At 40.4% G+C, this 20,096-nt stretch overlaps 2 protein-coding genes across 4 annotated transcripts in view; both read left to right on the top strand.

Annotated features, from left to right (window-relative positions):
- The window catches only part of cadps2 (Ca++-dependent secretion activator 2), a 94,606-nt gene extending 89,025 nt beyond the window's left edge, over nucleotides 1-5,581 (top strand). For all 3 annotated transcript variants that reach the window (XM_042109771.1, XM_042109770.1, XM_042109769.1), the window contains 2 exons: nucleotides 2,478-2,582; nucleotides 4,876-5,581. In XM_042109771.1, the coding sequence (XP_041965705.1) occupies nucleotides 2,478-2,582; nucleotides 4,876-5,046 (276 nt within the window). In that variant the 3' untranslated portion in view covers nucleotides 5,047-5,581. The remainder of the gene's footprint in view (nucleotides 1-2,477; nucleotides 2,583-4,875) is intronic.
- Nucleotides 5,582-8,667: 3,086 nt separating this feature from the next.
- On the top strand, nucleotides 8,668-11,475 carry fezf1 (FEZ family zinc finger 1). Its single transcript, XM_042110687.1, has 4 exons — nucleotides 8,668-9,835; nucleotides 9,933-10,067; nucleotides 10,341-10,473; nucleotides 10,707-11,475. Exons 1-4 carry the CDS (start codon nucleotides 9,056-9,058, stop codon nucleotides 10,967-10,969), a joined length of 1,311 nt encoding a protein of 436 aa, XP_041966621.1. The 5' UTR covers nucleotides 8,668-9,055; the 3' UTR covers nucleotides 10,970-11,475.
- The last annotated feature ends 8,621 nt before the right edge of the window (nucleotides 11,476-20,096 follow it).

Below are 20,096 nucleotides of genomic sequence, written 5' to 3'. Positions count from 1 at the left end.
GCGTGTCAGAGGATAAATAGTGATGTACAGAAACAATGAGCGCCCCTCCACTCATGCCTGCGCCACCAGAGCTCAAACAGCCAGTCCATCTGTTTCCCCCCCACGGCTAACTTCCTCAATTAAAAAGCATTTCCACTGCTCAGCTCGCATAGGCCGTCTGTGTCCAGTCCAAATATTTGTCTGATTGGAGTGAGACTGAATAAGGCAGGAAAGCATAGCATGGCTCTCGCATTTAGATAAACAAATCTATTCACCTGCGGTACTTGAAGTGTGCTCTGTTACTGTGATGGTTTCAGACACATTAAGTGTTGAAGTAACAAAGAATTTGTCAATTGTAGCCCCGTTTTTCAGTCTCTGTGCCAGTTTGATTCGTCATAGCCTTTGGTATGATATATGCTCAAAACTTGGACGAACAGGCCACGATTCTGGTGAGAGGTTTTTGATGGGTTTTTTTAGCTCAACAGCACATTACACGGCTTGATAGGCTAAAGTAATTTATTTTGTTTCCTATTTATAGGACCATAATATATATATAGGTACCGGTATATAGGTATGGAGTTTGGTTCCAAAATGCTGTTCCAAAAAGTAATTTCAGTAGAACGGTAATTGGGTATTGTTATTTGATTAATTTTCACTCAACAAAACAACACAAATGCAATTTCATTGATATTACCTAAAATTTACACAATTAAATAACATGACTTTTAAAAATGGAGATATAGCAGTTTGGAACTAAACTCTTCATATGTCTATGGCCAGGACTGTGTATGGACACCATGCTGTTGTTGGACTCTGAATTGAATTGGATTAGAATGACTAGAATGAATCTTTCCCTTCAATTCATGATTTTATGTGTGCCTCTTAAAGAAACACAAAATGTAAAATAGCCCCTCGCCTCTTTTGTTGTAGCTCAGGGAGCAGTTCCAAACACTTAAACTACACAGAGTGCTGAAGATAAATATGTTTTCTACGCCTTACTGCAGCCACCTGCTCATGCCACCACAGCCTTGCCATCAGGAGTGGTAGTGCCCTTACAGGCCTCAGTGAGAGAGGGGCATATTGCAGGAGTGGTAGTGCCCTTACAGGCCTCAGTGAGAGAGGGGCATATTGCAGGAGTGGTAGTGCCCTTACAGGCCTTGGTGAGAGAGGGGCATATTGCAGGCAGACTTCATAGAAGTGCTGAGATGCAGACTTTGAGAGCGCTTTGCTGTTGTTTTTCTTCCTCTGGTTTATAAGACTAAAGAAGGTGCAAAAGCAGGGAGGCCAGCTCATGCTGCAACACACTGAGGTGGGCACACTGGGAGAGGTGTGAAGTGGGAGAGATAACAGCATCATCTCTCAGGTGCTGTAATTAGTTTGTCATCAGGATGGTGCTAAACATTCTCTACAATGAGACAAATATTAAGGTATTTCAAAGAGCGAGGACAAATTAGAGCAAACTATTTACTTTTCACACATTAAAACGTTCACAAAATAGGGAAAACAGGAAAATGATATGACATTCTAACAATGGTGTATTCCACGTAGAATGCTATCAGTGAGATGTCTATCAAAAATATATGAAAACTGTTCTTATCAAACCATCTCTTTCTTTAATAGTCAGCTGAATTCACTCTTCACACTTCACAGTTAATGTAGAGCAACCAGGCCGTGCACCCAGTAGCATCAGCCCTGTTCCAGCTGTTTGCTGTTCTGTGCCTTATGTGTCCATTGCAGATGATGGCAACATATACTTTATCTGTACAATGTAAAAGACACACCAGCACAACATGTTTGCACAAATCATTTTATTATCTTATTATTAGGATTGTATGTTGCATTAATTGTTGCCAGTGTGACAATTAGTATATTGGCACAAACATATGCTATAAGTCTGTCCTCGACTCCTCATAATTGCTTGTATTTCACATAAAGATTGGTTTAAAGTAACCTGAAGTAAATAGAGAAATTGCTTACAGCTTTTATTATGCAGTTGGTGTAATGAAAAGTGATGGTGCCAAAACACGTTAATAGACAGAATAGCAAAATATATAGCAAAGATCTGATGCACTTACCTAAGACAATGCCTCAGTGACACAGAGATTTGCTGATGTACTTTTGGACAGTAAATTCCGTATCACTTATCAACAAAAAATTGAACATCACACAAATCAAAGCTTTGACAAGCATCTCTGAGTTATACTACAAAGGATTCCATTACATGCAAGTTCACATCAATGCAGGTCGATTTTCATGTATAGAAACAGCTGTTTCTTGTCTTAATGAATCAAGGATTTGTATTCTATAGTGACAGTGGTGAATGTTGTTGATATAAAATTGAAACTTCAATCTTTGAAATGCTTTTTAAATGCTTTTAAATGTTTGCACATCTGCCATGAAGTTGAGCAGTGCTATAGATTTGTTGTGCCCTCACCAGTGCTCAGCATCTCAGCACCAGATGACCTGTGTGATGACCTGTTCCCTTTGTGTTCCTACAGCAATGGTACACCACCTCCATGAAGGCTGTGTGTGTATGGTTAACCGACAGACTGGACCTACAGCTGCATGTGTACCAGCTCAAAACACTCATCAAGATTGTGAAGGTGAGCACGGCTTCAGTTGTGAAGTCTAAAGGATATTGACAAACACATAGCGCTTATTTGTTTTCCTTGGTAGGATATTGTTTGGTAACCAACTCATCAATATTCTGGTACTATCTGTGTATATTTGACCATATCAGCAGTACTCAGATCAGCGCATATGTCATAATGCATACTCTCAACACACACTGAATTGGCACACACTGACCCAGCATCAGCACTGACATATGGGCGAGCTTCCATATAATAATTTATTCCACTGCTTGGTTGAATTTCCCATTGTCCTACATAATTTAGAACGACCATTAACCGTATGTTATTTGCACACCTATGAAGAAGATCCATTTTTTTGGCCGTATCACACTTGTATATTAATTCGCCGAACTCGTTGTGAAGTTTAAATGAACGGTCACGTTGCATCTGAGCTGTAAAATGCAGACGTTCAGAACATGGCAACATTGTAGCATATGACGGAGGTAGATGGATGACAGCAGGCTAAGTAAAATAGCGATGTTTCAAAGCTAAAGTTCATCAGAATCTTAGGATACACCCGCTTGACAACGGAAGAGATAGAACTAACGACTGGCCTTTGGCCGTAGCAACCATCCATTTAGAACTAGTAACGGCAGTTTGTCCTGCAAGTTGAGAAATTAGTTGATATTTGTTGGAAGAAAGTAGTTCTACAAACAAGACAAGTTTTAGCGATTAAAACATTTAAATTGTAACGGGAAATTAGCACAACGCAAGTGGCAACAGTAGAATAAGCGGGATAATGGAGTCCACGGTGGTCTGTTCACAGAAGTTACTTACGAGGTTTAAACGGCCCTCCGCTTTGCGTCGGGGCCGTTTTACAACCTCGACCGTGCATTAACTTCTGTGAACAGACCACCGTGTCGGCTTAATGTTGTAAGCTTCCTTTGTATTCATCAACACAAAATTGATTACAATTATAATACTGCCAACATTATCTGTATTAATTAAATTGTGCAAATATGTTATTTAATAGCCTAATTTATGATGTATGCATCTTGAAGTGACCCACAGTTTATTTTACAAATCCTTACAAAAGCATTTAGTGTGAAATTATTTGTGTGATAGTAATATGCTTTCATTTACATCCACCTTCATGCACTTTTTATTCACTCTTAATGATGTCATGTTAAATGACTGTCAGCATCTACATGGTGACACTACTCAATGAATCTCTGCATTGGCTTGACAAATCACTCCACAAAATCATAAAAGGAGTGGTGTGTTCATCATATTTATAAAATATGGAAATTAATGCAAGGATTTTAATGCCATCACTCCCAATACAATATACCTCTATGCCACTAGGAATATTAACCAAATCACACACACAAAGTAGAAAGTGTGGATAAGCAGTAGCCTTGTGGTAATTTTTTTTTTTTTCAAAATCAATTATTTCTGCATTTCGCTTCAAATTGCTTTGTCGATTTGTGTAGCTCTTCAGACACTCTGGCCCCGGCGCAAGGTGGCGCGAAGCGCGACGCAAAGCTTATTCTCATCTTACACTCAATAATGTGATGATTTTTCGCCATGCGCTCCACTTTTATTAAACCTTGCACCCAGGCGTGTGGTAATTAGCAACATAAGGTGCGGTCTGGCGCATGATCCAAACATCGCTATCTTACACCTTCTAAAAATCATTACGCCACTGACCAAGAAAAACCTGGTCTATAGTGAAAGGCATATAAAGCACAGCTGAAGATGCACTGTCACGAGATGTAAGCAGCAACTCTGTAAGCAGCAACAAAGGTTTTGTATAAAGCATGGTTTAGTGGAATCCCTGTTCCATACGGTCTCGTGCAAGCAGATTCCTTCAAATGCACTGCTGACTATCAAAATACCGATGCGCTGTTTGAAGTTGCACTGCTTCCTGTTAAAGGGAATGACAGATGTCACTCAATGGTTTAAAGGGTGTTATGCCCAAGACAAACCCATGACTGATTAGGAAACATAAGAACAACCTCTTTGCGCCAAGCACCCGACATTTGACCACATAATCGTGCCATTAAATTAGTGAATGTGGACTGGCCACGCCTATAACATCTATAAACTTTACGCTTGTGATCGCCAAAATAGTCTTACATTTCATTACGTTTCTCCTGTTCTTTTAAATATCACTCAGAATGAATGACCTTCACATGGAATATACAGTGCGCCAGGCTTTAGAAACCCATGAGTCATTTCTGTGTGTGTTGTCTCGGTCCACTCTGAGGCATTCTCTACTCTCTGTAATGTGGACTCTCGTCTTGTGCCTTCCTTGTCACAGAAGTCATATCGGGATTTCAGGCTTCAGGGTGTCCTAGATGGCACACTGAACAATAAAAGCTACGAGACTATCTACAACCGTCTGACTGTGGAGGAGGCAACTGTCTCTGTGTCTGGCAGTGAAGGACTCCAAGGCATCTCGATGAGGGACAGCGATGAAGAGGACAGCTAGAGCCCATCTCTCATCGGAGTGTCCTGGGAAGGAGACAGGATTGGACTGCCCACCAGCAGACCTGTTTGTGTCTGTGTTCCACTGTACTGTTATGTTGAAATGGGCGGTGAACATCCGACAGGGACTTTCTTACTCTGGATTGCTGACAGTGAGAGACAAATGCTGGACAAACGTAGTAGTGCATTTAATTGGGCACATGGTTAAGACTGTCACCATGCCTGTAACATTTTGTGTCTGTAGGCTTCACTACATGCACTGGCTTGTGCTCTTATTGACATGGGGGTTTTGTTCATTGTATGCTTGCACAAGTGGTGGTGGCATTTAATATACAGTATCTGCTGTAGGAATTCAAAGTATATGTCTGTACTGCCAATCAATTTGGTGTTTGTTTATGCTGTTTTGATGTCTGCACAATCTGGGTAAAGTCAATCGTAAAGTGCATAGGAGGTTTTGTAAAGTATTTCTATTGTCCATTGTCCACCTGTATTAGTTCAGGTGTATTTAAATGTAATTATTAAAGTCCTTTTAATCTAGATTTCATGTTGCATCCTTGTTCCTTACACAGTGGTTGCACGCATGGGGCATTATCATCGAATCATTGCTTAATGTAGATTGGGGTTTTTATTTTATTTTTTAGAAAATTACAACATGATATTGTGTTAGTTAATCACAAACAGTTTAAAATGTAAGCTGTCTTGTGGTAATTATTATTTATTACATTATATTATATTAATTATTAATATATAAGACCACTTTATTGGTGATTATTGTTACTTAATTATGAATGTAATTAGGGAAATATGGCATTATTCTGCACCATACACTGTACATAACATAAGCTATCCTAAGGACAATAGAGCAGGCAACAGAATCATTAGTATATATATATATATATATACTAATAAAAATATATATATATATATATATATATATATATATATATATATATAGTGTGTGTGTGTGTGTGTGTGTCACCCAACATTAAATTTCAGCAAAAACTTTGCTTTGCCTAATAAAGTATATTTGCTCTGGTAAAAAAATCGCATATCATGCGTGAGTTGTCTGATTATCTTTCCTTTGCATAGCCTACATTGCCTGAAATTAAAATCTCACCACCAAATCTGTAGAGATATTTACACATTCCAAATCTGATTCATTTCATTATTTTCTCCTTTATCCGAGCCTTGTGATTGCTAGAGTCAGATGGTCTCTGTAAACTTGGTCTCTGTAAAAAAATAATAAATATTGTATTTCTCTCTATAGCTCCCAGAATGATAAGGACCGGACCGTGCACACGATTTGTTTAAACGTCGTGCACATCGCTACTCACTTCGGTTTTGATCATGTGTTGTTTGTCAAATGTTCAAGAGGGTATGTGAGTCTGGAGAAATGAGCATCAGGCAACCTCCGCCCACCGTCCATCTGTCCGTCTGTGCGGCCACATGCTTTCTGGCGCCTTTAACGAGAGCCTCTCACTTTGTCTGCCCATTGATGATTCCAGTAATTTGACATTTTAAAACACATGCAGCTCATTTCATTCGGTTGAAGCCAGAGTATACATGTGGTTAAAAATGCGATTTACAGATTATAGTGCATGTTTTGCAGGATGAAATTCACTGAGCAATAGTTAGGCTCTAGGCTATGCCACACGCCGTTTCTAAGATGAAATGAGACGCCCAAAAGTTTAATATGGATGTTGGTTAAAACCATTGATTATTGAAAAATTATTTCAATTAAAGTACAGAGAGTATGCCATCTATTTCTGTACATGTAGGCCTATAGGCCACTTAAATCATATACAGACACGATGATATACGCAAAGCTGCTCTGGTCTAGCCCAATTGCCTATTAGTTAAACTTAACATAGTCTATAAATTCACAATTTCTAAAATAATATAATTTGAAATTAAATTACGCATACTTCACAATAACCTGTCCCATTACGTTCTCACCCTAAAATAGTCTAAAACAAAAGCCTATAGCCTAGCCTAGCCTACAACGAGACATTAATTGTCACCGGTTGGGAGAGATTCACAAAATTAGAGCAATGCATTTCAAATAACACAAGCCTACATTAAATGATGAAATAGAAATTTTCCATTGGTATTATAGGATCAGGCAACCCAGTCCGAGACATAAAATAGCCTATTAAGTTATGTTTTCCCACTTCTGTAAACGGTTATTTTTCATGTAAGGACCCTGAAATTGGCTCCATGTAACATTGTATTTAATTAGTCCAACAATTAGGCTTACATCAATAATTGTTTAAGGTTTTTTTTTTTTTTTTAATGATCATCAGGAAGTTAGTCGTGTACAGAAATTAATTGAGCTAAGTTAACGTATTTTCTAGAGGCATTGGCTTTTACATTTAGGCTAGGCTTAAGCCTACATGTTTGAAAAATAAATAGACATAGGCCTGCATAACTTAATGTGTGTTGTTAAATTCTTAAATTGTCAGAAGCGTGGAAAAAATATATTAAACTATATAGAAATATATAAATTAAACAAAATAATAATATAGACTAATACAAAAATTACAAACATAAGCAACAATACTACAGCAACAACAAAATTACTACTAGGCTACTAACCTACCAGGAATATTAAAAGGTTAAGAGTAGGCTAGTAGGCCTGATGATGGTGATAGCCTAAACGGCTAATAATATTAGGCTACTACTACTACTAATAATAATAATACTAGGCTAATAATATTAGGCTAAGAAGGCTAAGAATTTTGTGTCTATTTTGAGACAGATCTTAACAAGGTGTTATTTGCGTGCAACATGCATTTTTCAGAGCAAATTCTACCTTCGATGGTTATAGGGCTATTATATTTAACTTTCTCCCTCTCGTGATTGCGGCAGAATGCAACACATCGCATCACTGTCAATGTCATCTCACACACACCAAACACTTACTGGCGTTTACGCGCAAAGAGGCGATGCCTTCTGGTAGGATTCGGTCCTTGAGGATTCAGCTGTTTATCTGCTGAGATCTCTAGCTGAGAGAGCTCAGATAAGATTTCCCCGTGGATTTGTTAAAAAAAAGAAGAAAAGTTGTTAATTTATTAAGGTAGCCTATCGCATCCAACATATTAAATATCAAATAGGCTAGTCTTAAAGCTTCAGTCCCATGTCCATTGCGTGAAAGCACAAGATTAATAGTCATTCAATATCACTGTAAGCTTCCAGTAAAATAATTCTCAGCAAAACATAACCCACGACAGATTAAACTGATTTCGTCTCATCTGCACATACAATTAATTAAATAAATAGATTTTTAAAAATAACATTTAGGCTATAGTTTAGTTGTTGTTTGTTCTGTCAAACACAGTCCTACCACAAAAGTGCCTTGGCCTACTGCTGCATGTTCTGCGTCCGTGTTGAATATCAATCATTTTTCAAGAAAAAACAAGGGAGCACATTCTTGATGTTTTTAACCTCGGCAGAAAGACATAGCGCATTGCGCGAAATAATTCGTCGAATCCTGACATGTCAAATGTTGACAAACATCGACAGTCCGCTGACCCAATTGAGCGCCTGTCATCTTAAGCGACTTAAAATGATGTCACACAAAGCCGAGAGGGGACCTGAGATTTGCCAAACGACTTGCCATTTCAACAAGACGCACGCTTCTAAGAAGCACCTCCTTCAAGACGTGGGTGAATTGCAGTCACCCATAGCGGCTGAGAACCAAGACCGATGGGAAAGTTGTCTCCGTTGATTGATCTAAGTAGAGAATAATCCACTTTACTCAACCCGCTTGGAAACTAACGATTCGTTTGGTGCAGACAGAGTTATTGACCGTAAAGGGTTTATTGAGCACCCGACTGATAAGTTCCACTTGTCACGTCCTCAGCGTGCAACGTAGCGGCGGAAGGACTTTCGCTTCAAGCCAGGCAGCCAGCGGCCGATGATGACCTCTCTCGCAGGTCAGTGAGGGGAATCAGATTTATCCGTGCGCAACAACGCCGTATCACGCCATACAACATAGGTGTTGCAGAAGAGTCATGAACAGTGCGCTGTACCACTCAGCGGGATTATTCGGCTCACCATCGGCTTCTGGAAGCTTAACTGCGGGAGGAAACATGATCGCCACGGCCAAGCCACTCGCTTTCTCAATCGAACGGATTATGGCCAGGACACCTGAACCGAAGTCAATGCAGCTCCCCAACGTGTTCCATGCTCCCGGGGGGAAAGCGGACCCAAAGCAAACGCTCAGCGTGAATCCATCCTCACTGCACTGTATGATTCCATTCGTGCCACTTGCCTACGAACCGGCGCACAAACTTCATATCAACGGACTAGATGTAAACCACTTCGATGCTTCCTCATGTAACTCAAACGATTTGGTGAGCATAGGTTTGAATTATAAGAATGAGCATTCGGACGCGACCCAAACAGTAGGACAATATAAACTTTTCCGGCCGCGCGTGGTGAATCAGGCTTCTTTCCACGCGATGGGGGCTATATGTTACCTGAACTGTGGCGAGAGTTCGTGCCCACCTCCAACGGGCATAGTAAATATCCACCCAATGGCCTCTTATTTTTTCAACTCTCCTCTGCAAGGTCGTCAGAAGGCTTGCCTTTCGGAGAAGACCAAGACGAGTCACGGTGCCGATGGGTACCAGTCTGGAATGTCTTTCAAAGACCTGTCTCAAACTCAGCTGCACCAATACATGAAAGAAAGTGCACAGATTCTTACGGAGAAACTATTTAAAACATCCTCAAAACTCAACGGCGCTCCACAGAGCAAGCCTAAAGTGTTTACATGTGAAGTATGCGGAAAGGTAAGGCTTATTTTTCCATGTTCTTTTTGTTCTTTTCCCTACCCAATATAAAGGCATTGGTCATAGAAAATATGTACCACTTTTTTGTTTGTTGCAGGTGTTCAATGCTCACTATAATCTGACGCGCCACATGCCTGTGCACACGGGTGCCAGACCTTTTGTATGCAAGGTGTGTGGCAAAGGATTTCGTCAAGCCAGCACGCTCTGTCGCCACAAAATCATACATACTCAGGTAAGACCCAATAGTCACAATTATTTAATTGTTGTTGGTGCCATTAGTTGTTTTATTATTTCAATAGTTATCAGAGACAACCTCTTCACAACTACTTTGTTTTCGGTTTATGTAGCCTATTTATTAAGCATTTTATGGGTCTTCGTCCTAATCGACTGTTTGTATCTACAATTTAGGCCTACCAGGCGACATATAACCTGTATTAATTATAGTATTATATTAACTTAGGCTATGTATTACTTGCATATTGTCAACTTCATATGTACATTTCAGGAAAAACCACATAAGTGTAACCAGTGCGGGAAAGCCTTCAACCGAAGTTCAACGCTCAACACACACGCACGGATTCACGCAGGTTACAAGCCTTTCGTCTGCGAATTCTGTGGTAAAGGCTTCCATCAAAAAGGTGGGGTACAGTTTATTTTAAAATTACAAACTACACCAGACCATTTTTTCTGGCGACAGCCATCTTTATATCATTAATCTTTAGACAGCTCAAGGCTCACTGTTTAATATCAACGCAACACATATTTTAGCAAATGTTTTAGTTTTAGCAAATTAAAGTTGTTTTAGCAAATTAAAGTGGCTATCGCATTAACTTTTCACTGTGGAGAATGACACACGCTTTTTATTCTGAAGGTAACTACAAGAACCACAAGTTGACGCACAGCGGTGAGAAACAGTTCAAGTGCAATATCTGCAACAAAGCTTTCCATCAAGTGTACAACCTGACATTCCATATGCACACACACAACGACAAGAAGCCCTTCACCTGCCCCACATGCGGCAAAGGCTTCTGCAGGAACTTTGACCTGAAAAAACATATTAGGAAACTTCACGACATGTCCCCCGGCCCACAATCGCCTTGTGCACTCCCAAGCATCAGTGCAGAGAGTCACTGAGACTTCACCTTGATTTTCGCATGAACAATACGCCTCTTTAAGAAGTGCAACGTCTTTCCACTGTATAATAGGGTAAGGTGTAGACTTTTGTGGTTTACATGTTCTGGTAGAACTCACCTGTGGACATTACGCATACGCGCAGCTCATGACTGGCATTCTGACCTCCCCTCAGGATGATATTATTTTAAAGGTCTGAAACTATTTATTTAAAACTGTGACTGTAATTCTAAAATAATATTTTAAACAATTTAAACTGTGGCTATACCGAGAAGATTCGTTCCTGTGGTATTTGTGTTATGTCTCCCAATTTTATATGGCCTTTATTATTTATACCTTTGATTCCATGGCATTGGCAACCTCTGATTTAAAGTGTGTAATTATATGCAAGATTATTGCTGTATTAAAAAAAATCTATGTCAGTGACATACCGCAATTTAATAACAAATGATTTTAAATAGCCTAATTACACCAGTTGCAAGAAAATGAATAAAAGCTTATATATGTCATTTTGTGTCTGTATTTTGTTCAGATTTCGAATATAGCGTAGGGCTACTCTGAACATTTCTTAATTCCCGCAAAGGATGTGGTAGGGTAAGGGTTATTAGTCAACAGCACACAGTCAGTGATAAAATAGGCAATCTAATTGTTGTAGCATTTTAAAACAAACAATCAACTTATGCTGTCTCGTCAAACAGAGAAATAATTAGTCTACAATCTCGGTATTTTGGTATACCCGCCGCAGACAATTGTATGTGCCCACTGCCCGGTAATGAGAAATACCCCCCTCCTGCGGAAACTTAACACAACTGCATGTGTGGACAGAATCTTTAATAGGCCTACACAAAAGTGTTCATCGAGTTTAGCCTATCTAAAATGCAGCCGCCGGAATTAGCCGTAATAATTTAAAACGGCGATGATGACTTATGCCAATCGTGAAATTACGCGTGGTTTATATAGATAGATAGATAGATAGATAGATAGATAGATAGAAGAAATTGTTCATGTTCCTGATTGTTCCTGCAATATGTCTGAGTCTGAGTTGCATCTTTGTAAGGAAGAATATTGTTATATTTCCTTAGAAACACTTTCCTTAGTGTTAGAGGGGTATAAATCAGAAGTAGCCTGAATGGTTCCAAAAGCAGTCCAGTGGTTAAGTCTGTGTTTGGAAACCACTGTTGTTATAGGCCAATTGCACCTAAATTTCCCAAACTGGATATTAATCTATAGGCCTAAACAAAATTCAGCAGTGGTTATTTAAGTCATTGTAAACAGGTGAAAAAAAGCCAATATGTAAAAGTTTTTTTAAGACATTATAAGAAAATGGTATACAATCCCATGATGTGGCCTATTCATTTTTTAGAAATAAGTCTTTCTGCTTTCTGCCATGTCACATGTGTATTCAATTTTACAGCTCTCTAACAAATATTTTTGTGTTTTCAAACAACAGACCCAGAATACACTGTTCTGTTCAAGAAGACCTAATGCTAGAGGCCAAGATTGGATATTGAACAATAACAATGTTATGCTGGATTCCTGATATTTCCAGTTGTTCTTCATAAAATGTAAAGGAGAATGGTACATTTAAGTCTATAAAAGGTTGAATATTGGTTGAATCTTTGAATTGAAATTGGCAACACTTTTGGGAGACAGACTGGAGGCGATGATCAACATTTAATAGTGAAGCCATAAGTAAATTTGTAATTCAGCCTTAAAGAATTACTTACTATAATACATTCAAGAAGCACATGTTTCTGTTTGGTATTACTCAATTTAGATGTATACCATGTATATGTAATACAATATACAGCTATGTGCAGAATAATAGCAGTGTGTTTTAAAAAATTGAATAAAGCTCAAAATCCTTAGATTCAGTGTACTGTGGCTTGAATTGGGTGCATTTGGGTCGTTGGACAAACTGTCTGCGGCCCCCATGCACTGAATTCAAGCCACAGTACACTGTGAAGGCAGTAAAGCATGGTGGTGCACAATTCATGTTATTTGTTATATGTTTCTCATACTGTGGTGTTGGACCTATTTATGGCACACCAGAGATCATGGATCAGTTTCAATACATCAAAATATTTGAAGAGGTCATGTTGTCTTATGCTGAAGAGGAAATGCCTTTGAAATGGGTGTTCCAACTTGACAATGACCCAAAACACACCAGTAAACGAGCAAGGTCTTGGTTCCAGACTAACAATCTCTTGATCTATCTATCTATCTATCTATCTATCTATCTATCTATCTACAAGATTGATGTTATGGAGGGGCCAGCCCGATCCCCAGACCTCAATCCTATAGAAAACTTGTGGGGTGACATCAAAAATGCTGTTTCTGAGGCAAAACCCAGAAATGCAGAGGAATTGTGGAATGTAGTTCAATCGTCCTGGGCTGGAATACCTGTTCACAGGTGCCAGTAGTTGGTTGACTCCATGCAACACAGATGTGAAGCAATTCTCAGAAATAATGCAACTAGATATTAACGCAGTGATTCAAAGTAAATCAAAATCTTGAGACATGTTTTAGTTTATACAGTAAATGTTTGAGTTTGTAAAGAAAATGCAAACACTTCTATTTTTTTAACTGCCTAACATTCCTTTTTCTTCACTTTCTGTAAAGGTAACACAAACTTGATACAGGTCATGTTTTGATTTGAAATTGAATGTGCAGTGTTCCCAATGCATTGATATTATGGAATTAACAGCTATTCTAAGGATTTTGAGCTTTATTTAATTTTTTAAAACACACTGCTATTATTCTGCACACAACTGTATATATTATGTACATGCAGTACAACAAGTTGATGAGCTCTAGAGTAATGTGGTCTGCCTGAACTAGAGCTATGCTCATTATGAGTGATAAATTGTGTGCTGATGACATGTGATACCACACATGAACATACAATGATCAGCCATAACATGACCACCTGCTTAATATTGTGTAGTTCCCCCTTTTTCCACCAAAACAGCCCTAACCTAGCCTGGGTGCCAGTCCGAACTTAGTCCCGCCGACAACATTTGAGGTCGGGAAGTTCGGGCTGGCATTGCTCCATTGTGGAACAACTATGCTCGCCCTAGATCGGGCGGACCAATCAAATCGGGATTTACAATGATGGACAGGTGAGCAACAGCACATGGTCTATAACGTCATCTGAGCACGCTTAGATTAGGCCTATGTTTGAAACAAAAACGCTGTGGCTAGAAGGAGACATGGCTTTTAAGACCCCATATGGAAAATGTATATTATTTTATGAGGTTTTATGACTGAAAACGATTATTTCTAAAAACTTTGGCCAAAGTTGAGATGTGGGAAAACTCGTGGTTTCACTTTCAAGGGAAAACAGCGCTGTTGCATTGTGACATGTTGTTCTCTCGTTTGTTTGAAATCTCTGATTGACCACCTGTTCGAGGGATTTGCGACAGCCTTTCCCAGCTGTTTAACATGTTTGTAGCAAATCAGTGTTACATTTTTTAACAGAGGGGATATAGGCTATCAGTTTTTTCCTAATAGCCTACCCTACTACGTATCTCTTAGATTTCGCTAATGAGTGTTGTAGGAGTTATTGACGGGACTAACTTTTACAAAAGACCAGAAAACAATGTTAAGGCATTTGTGGAGAAGAAGGATGGTTTGTGTGTTTTCTTCCTACACCTCACAGTAAGCTATTTCGTTGCTCTGATTGGTTAGGTCTATCCAATTAAGTGCAGAGGCATTTCCCCCCTGTATCGGTTGAAACACGCCCCATAATTACGTCCCAATGGAGCAGTATCAGACTCATATTCTGACCAGAAGTTGAGTATGGCTACAGTACGTCAGGCTAGCCCTAACCCATCAAGGCATGGACTCCCTAGACCTCTGAAGGTGGTATCTGCACCAAGACGTTAGCAGCAGATCCTTTAAGACCTGTAAGTTGTGTGGTGGGGCCTCTGTGCATCAGACTTGTTTGTCCAGCACATGGATTGAGATCTTGGGAATTTGGAGGCCAAGTCCATATCTTGAACTTGTTGTGTTCTTCAAACCATTATAGGCCACTGCATGCCATCAGGGAATACTGTTTCCATGAAAGGGCGCACATGGTCTGTAACAATGCTTATGGAGGTGGTATGTGTCAAAGTGACATCCACATGAATAGCAGGACCCTAGCAGAACATTGGCCAAAGCATCACACTGCCTCTTGCTGGCTTGTCTGCTTTCCGTAGTGCATCCTGGTGCCATATGTTATCCGGCCATCCACATGTAAAAGAAAATGTGATTCATCAGATCAGGCCCCATTCTTCCAGTTCTAACCCCCTGGTCCAGTTCTGATGCTCATGCATTGTTGGCACTTTGGGCAGTGGACAGGGATCATCTTGACTGGGCTGCAGCTGTGCAGCTGCCCCATATGCAACAAACTGTGATGCACTGTGTGTTCTGACACCTTTCTATCAAAACCAGCATTCACTTTTTCAGCAATCTGAGCTACAGTAGCTCGTCTGTTGGATCGGACCACACGAACCAGCCTTCACTCCCCACGTGCACCAATAAGCCTTGGTCACCCATGACCCTGTCGCGGGTTCAGCGCTTTTCCTTCCTTGGGCCACTTTTGATAGGTACTGACTTCTGCAGACCGGGAACACCCAACAGGAGTAACAATATCTAATACAGGACAATGTACAGGTCATGGTGCCACAAAGTATGGAGGAAGGTGGGACATGTCTCAGTTCATTTTATATCACATCTAATCAGTTCATGTAGCCTTTATAGTGATTAACTGCGCTTCATTTTGATGACGATCTCTCACCCTGCCTTTGAAGTGTGACCTCCATGCGACCTTGACCTTTGACCTCCCAACATTGAGTACCTAATCAGATCATCTGGCCCTTATAGTGTGTAAGTAGTTACTTGGTGTTTTAAGCCCCTGTGGTGATTTTATTTGATCATATACATGTGTGTGTATGCTGATTGATTTACCAGAAAATTGATGTAATACTGTTTGTACAATGTCATGCAACATTTGCTGAAAATTATTGAGACTAAGTCATAAGACTGGACTGTCTGGAAGTCATAAGATTGAAATGTCAAGGCAGGTAAATGGGAAGTAAAATTAGGTGACAGTGACACACAGAGCCAAAAACAAATACATGCCCTACCTAGCAACAAGTAATTACACATAGAACCTGGCCAATACATATTTTTAATGTCTAAATGAGGAGGAGTTTCCACCAATATCCCAAGTTCGAGAAACGTTTTGATTGGCTAAAAGGGGGCCTGGGTTCTTAGGAGAAAGAGACATCTCCCAGGCCCCTAGAAGCATAAAAGGCAGAGCGCAGGCACATTCAGATCAGATCTCATCGGGGAAGCAGCTGTTACCCATCGCTCTCTTGCCTGATGGTCCAGTCCTGACGCTGTTAGAATTGTATCTTCACTGCAAGACAGCAAATAAAGAATCAACAGTCTTCAGCATCTCTCGTCTTGGTGTTCTCCTTCGGGTCCTTTGACATCAGAGTGCTTATTGAGATTGGAGGTTCGAGAAAGTGGTTAATTTTCCACGACACCCCCAACGTTGTCTTCCCGGCAGTGCTGCATATAAGGCACTAGAGTTAGGCAAGAGTTAGGGTTAGGTGCCTTAAGCAGCCCTGCCTTAAAGTCGACGGTGGAGGCTTAAAACACCATCGAGCGGGTAATATGTCAAGTTCAACCAGCTCTGGAAATATTGAATAATGATGATAGTGGCCCAATATTGATTTTATCGTGGTTCATTGAAAGCTCTTTAACTATTTTCTGCGAAAAATTGTGTTGGAGCTACCTGGTATTCTTACTCTCCTTAAAAGATGGTTCTAATCTCTCCATCCTAATTTGCTCAGACTAATGTCATAATTTCAGGAAATAACATGAGGAATACTTAATTCATCCCAAAGGAAATTTGACTGTGAAAACAGCACATGTAAACAAACACACACATAAAAGTAAAATATATAACATCAATCATCAGCCATATGACTGTGGCAAAGAGGGGAAGAGTTATGTAGTTTGATGACCATTTGTGGGAATGATCTTCTGTGTCTCAGAGGAACATTTGAGGGAGATTGGCCTGGCACTGAAGGTACTCTTAAGATCAACAAGCCTGTTATTTATTGGGGGATTTTAGGGCATAAGGTGTTGCTCAGGTTGCTCATCATCTTGTGATGCATCCTCCTCTCCTCCACCTCCAATGTCCAACTGAATTCCACCCCCTATGCCAAGTCAGGCTTTCTTAATAAGCCTGTTCAGTCTGTTAGCATCACACACTTTCATGCCACATCCCCAGCACATAAGCCACATCAGCTCATCACATAAAAAAGATGGCACTACAGACTGGTAGAACATCTGCAGCATCTTGTTACAGATATTAAAGGATCTTAGTCACCGTCGGAAGTGAAACCAGCTTTGTCCTTTCTTGTAAAGAGCCTCCATTTTCTTAGACCAGCCCAGTCTGTCATCTCCAAGGTAGAGATCGACCGATATGGTTTTTTCAAGGCCGATACCGATATCAATTATTACCAAAACAGGAGGCCGATAACCGATATGTAAAACCGATATGTCAGTTGTCAAAAAGAGGGGTAGATAGTAAAGGCGATATGCTGCAAAAATGTCATTAAAAAAAGCATTTAATTATGCAAACTTTTCTTTCTTCTTTTGATACACATTTGTCTATCAACTTGCATCACTTGCAAGTGTATATCCTGTGTATCATGTTAATCCAAGAGCTGAGCAATTATTTTCATAGAATAGGCCTACACAATGGGCTATGTGCTTGTTAAGGGACCTGTTACAAAGGATGCTTTGCCATCGTGTGTGTGAGTGCACGAGAGAGGGAGAGGAAGAGGTGCATGCGTGATGGCAAGTGTTAGGGTATAGTTTAACAAAACAGTTTTAAAATAGTTCGTAGGCTATTTAAGCATGCAATTTGTGTCCATATGCTATAAACTACACTTTTGTGAGCCTAAAAGGCACGTTAACAGCCAGCTCATAACGCGATTTAGTTCAGGTCGGATTAAATTACGGCTGGCCCTGGGTGCATGTAGTCTTTTCTGACAGTCCGTTTCAAAAAGGAGCAGTTAGACATTTTGACGTTCGCTATCGCATAATTTAGGACTTGTCTGTAGGCCTACTATGTTCGCCGAGGTGTCCCGTTATTCACAATTAACGGGCAAGGCGGAGGCAGAGAACTCCCGACGCGCAGCACCCGGGTTTGCTAACTAGTAGCCTAAACAGCATATCACTAACGTGCATCAATCGGGAATTCGCTAAATGAAGGAAGTGGGTGCTTTACTTATTGATCCGGATCAAAGAGACAATAGCTTACAAAGTGGTGTTTTTGTAACTTCAGTGTAGATGATTGTGATTCATTGCAACTTCAGCAATGTAGGCTACCTTCCTTACTTTTGAAAAATAGCTCCGTACAGCTGAAGCCCAGTCTACAACATCTAGAATCCTAAACTTTCTCTGTGTTCAGTCTTCGATCCTGATTGGCTGCATTCGTGCTAACTAACAAATCAGACGGTGTAGTAGGCGGGACAATGCTCTTGACCACAGAGTAGCAAATGCAGGGATTGAGAGACGCTTTACAGACAAAGTAGCGCGTTTCATTATTTATCAATTTCAATATCGGCTTATCGGCGGAAAAAATGACCGATACAGATTATTATAAAAATGCTAAATATCGGCCCTAATAATCGGCCAGGCCGATAATTGGTCGACCCCTACTCCAAGGTATTTGTAAGAGTGTAGGCTACTACCTCCACATCTACTCTGTTGAGATAGGGGTCAGAAAGGGCTTTTTCCTCCGGAAGTCCACTACCAGCTCTTTCATCTTGTTAACATTCAGCTGCAGATGATTCAGGCTGCACCACTCAACACACTTATCTATCAGATTCTGTCTCCTCTTGTCGGTCGATGGTAGCCTAGAAATCTAGACGCGCCCCTAGCGGCAGCAAATTACTTTTGCTGCCAGGGCTAGTCTAGCAACTCTCCGTTGGCTTGTGAGCTCCAGAAATCGAAACTTAATCAGGCCAATGAAATCGTGTATAGAGTCGTTAGGTGTGCTTAACATAATGATTGATGGCAGAGTTGCAACGGTTTGGCTTGAATTCCCTGCCACTTGAAAACAAATAAGATGGATGTTGCTGTTGGCGAACAGTGTGACACGAGTTAAGCTTTTATTAAGTTGGCAAACGTTTGAACTAGCCAACTAGCTCTGCTGGTGGGAAACGCATGGGACTCATAGCGCTGCCGCTGTCCTATAACCTGACCCTAGCCAGATGAATGTCGTTCCGCTTAGCTCCGCCTAGCTTCACTCACATCCATCTGGGACCTCTTCCATTGAGAGTGATTTCTCCAACCAACTTTATGGTTTAGCCAATCAGGACGCAGGGCGGGAGTTTCATAGATTTCATAGACGGGTTGGCTTCGATGTGAGTGGTTGAAGTAGCACGTCAATAGATGACGGACAAGTGGCTTATTCAATCATATGCAAGCATTTTTTGATTAGGCCCAGCCTTCTGAAGCAACACTTCAATGGATCAGTTCCAGGTGGATGAGTGGAGCTAGGCGGAGCGAAATTCATCTGGCTATTGCCAGGTTAGCTGTCCTATTGCATGCAGAAGGAATTTGAAAGACAACTGATTATCCCGCCCCTCGGACTGAGTACTGCGAACGGTGAGTGTCCGGACCCTACATTTTAATGTGGGTCTGGCTCGTCAGGCTAGGTCGATGGATGAGTCATCAGAAAACTTCTGGAGGTGGCATGACTCAGGATTATACCTGAAGTCAGATGTGTACAGGGAGAGTAAATGTGTAAATAGCCTACACATGGAAAATAGACTGATTGAACCCAGATGAACCTGATTACAAATCTGATGACAGAGTACAGAGTACAGCACTTTTCAACACAGCCAATAGCTGCGAAGATGGTGTCAGTGTTATAGGCCTACAGGGACATGTGTTTTCTTTAGAATTGAGTAAAGAACTGCATTCAACACTTTTGTTTACAAGAAAGATGTGTTTGCTGTACACTCCAAAAATACTGGGTAAGGGTTTAGAGTATCAGTTTAAGTTAAATTTTACCGCAAATGTTTGTATATTTTAAATACTAAAATAATTCAGTTAT

Source organism: Alosa sapidissima, chromosome 11 (assembly GCF_018492685.1).
Source record: "Alosa sapidissima isolate fAloSap1 chromosome 11, fAloSap1.pri, whole genome shotgun sequence".
Lineage (NCBI taxonomy): Eukaryota > Metazoa > Chordata > Actinopteri > Clupeiformes > Clupeidae > Alosa > Alosa sapidissima.
The sequence above is the reverse complement of the archived record's forward strand: the minus strand, read 5'-3'. Positions and strand labels throughout refer to the sequence as shown.

What these genes read in the sequence shown, in the direction of transcription:
- fezf1 (XM_042110687.1), top strand. Translation starts at nt 9,056, where the DNA reads ATGAACAGTGCGCTGTACCACTCAGCGGGATTATTCGGCTCACCATCG. An exon ending in ACAAAATCATACATACTCAG is followed by an intron (nt 10,068 to 10,340) that starts GTAAGACCCAAT and finishes TGTACATTTCAG; the next exon opens with GAAAAACCACATAAGTGTAA. An exon ending in TAAAGGCTTCCATCAAAAAG is followed by an intron (nt 10,474 to 10,706) that starts GTGGGGTACAGT and finishes TTTATTCTGAAG; the next exon opens with GTAACTACAAGAACCACAAG.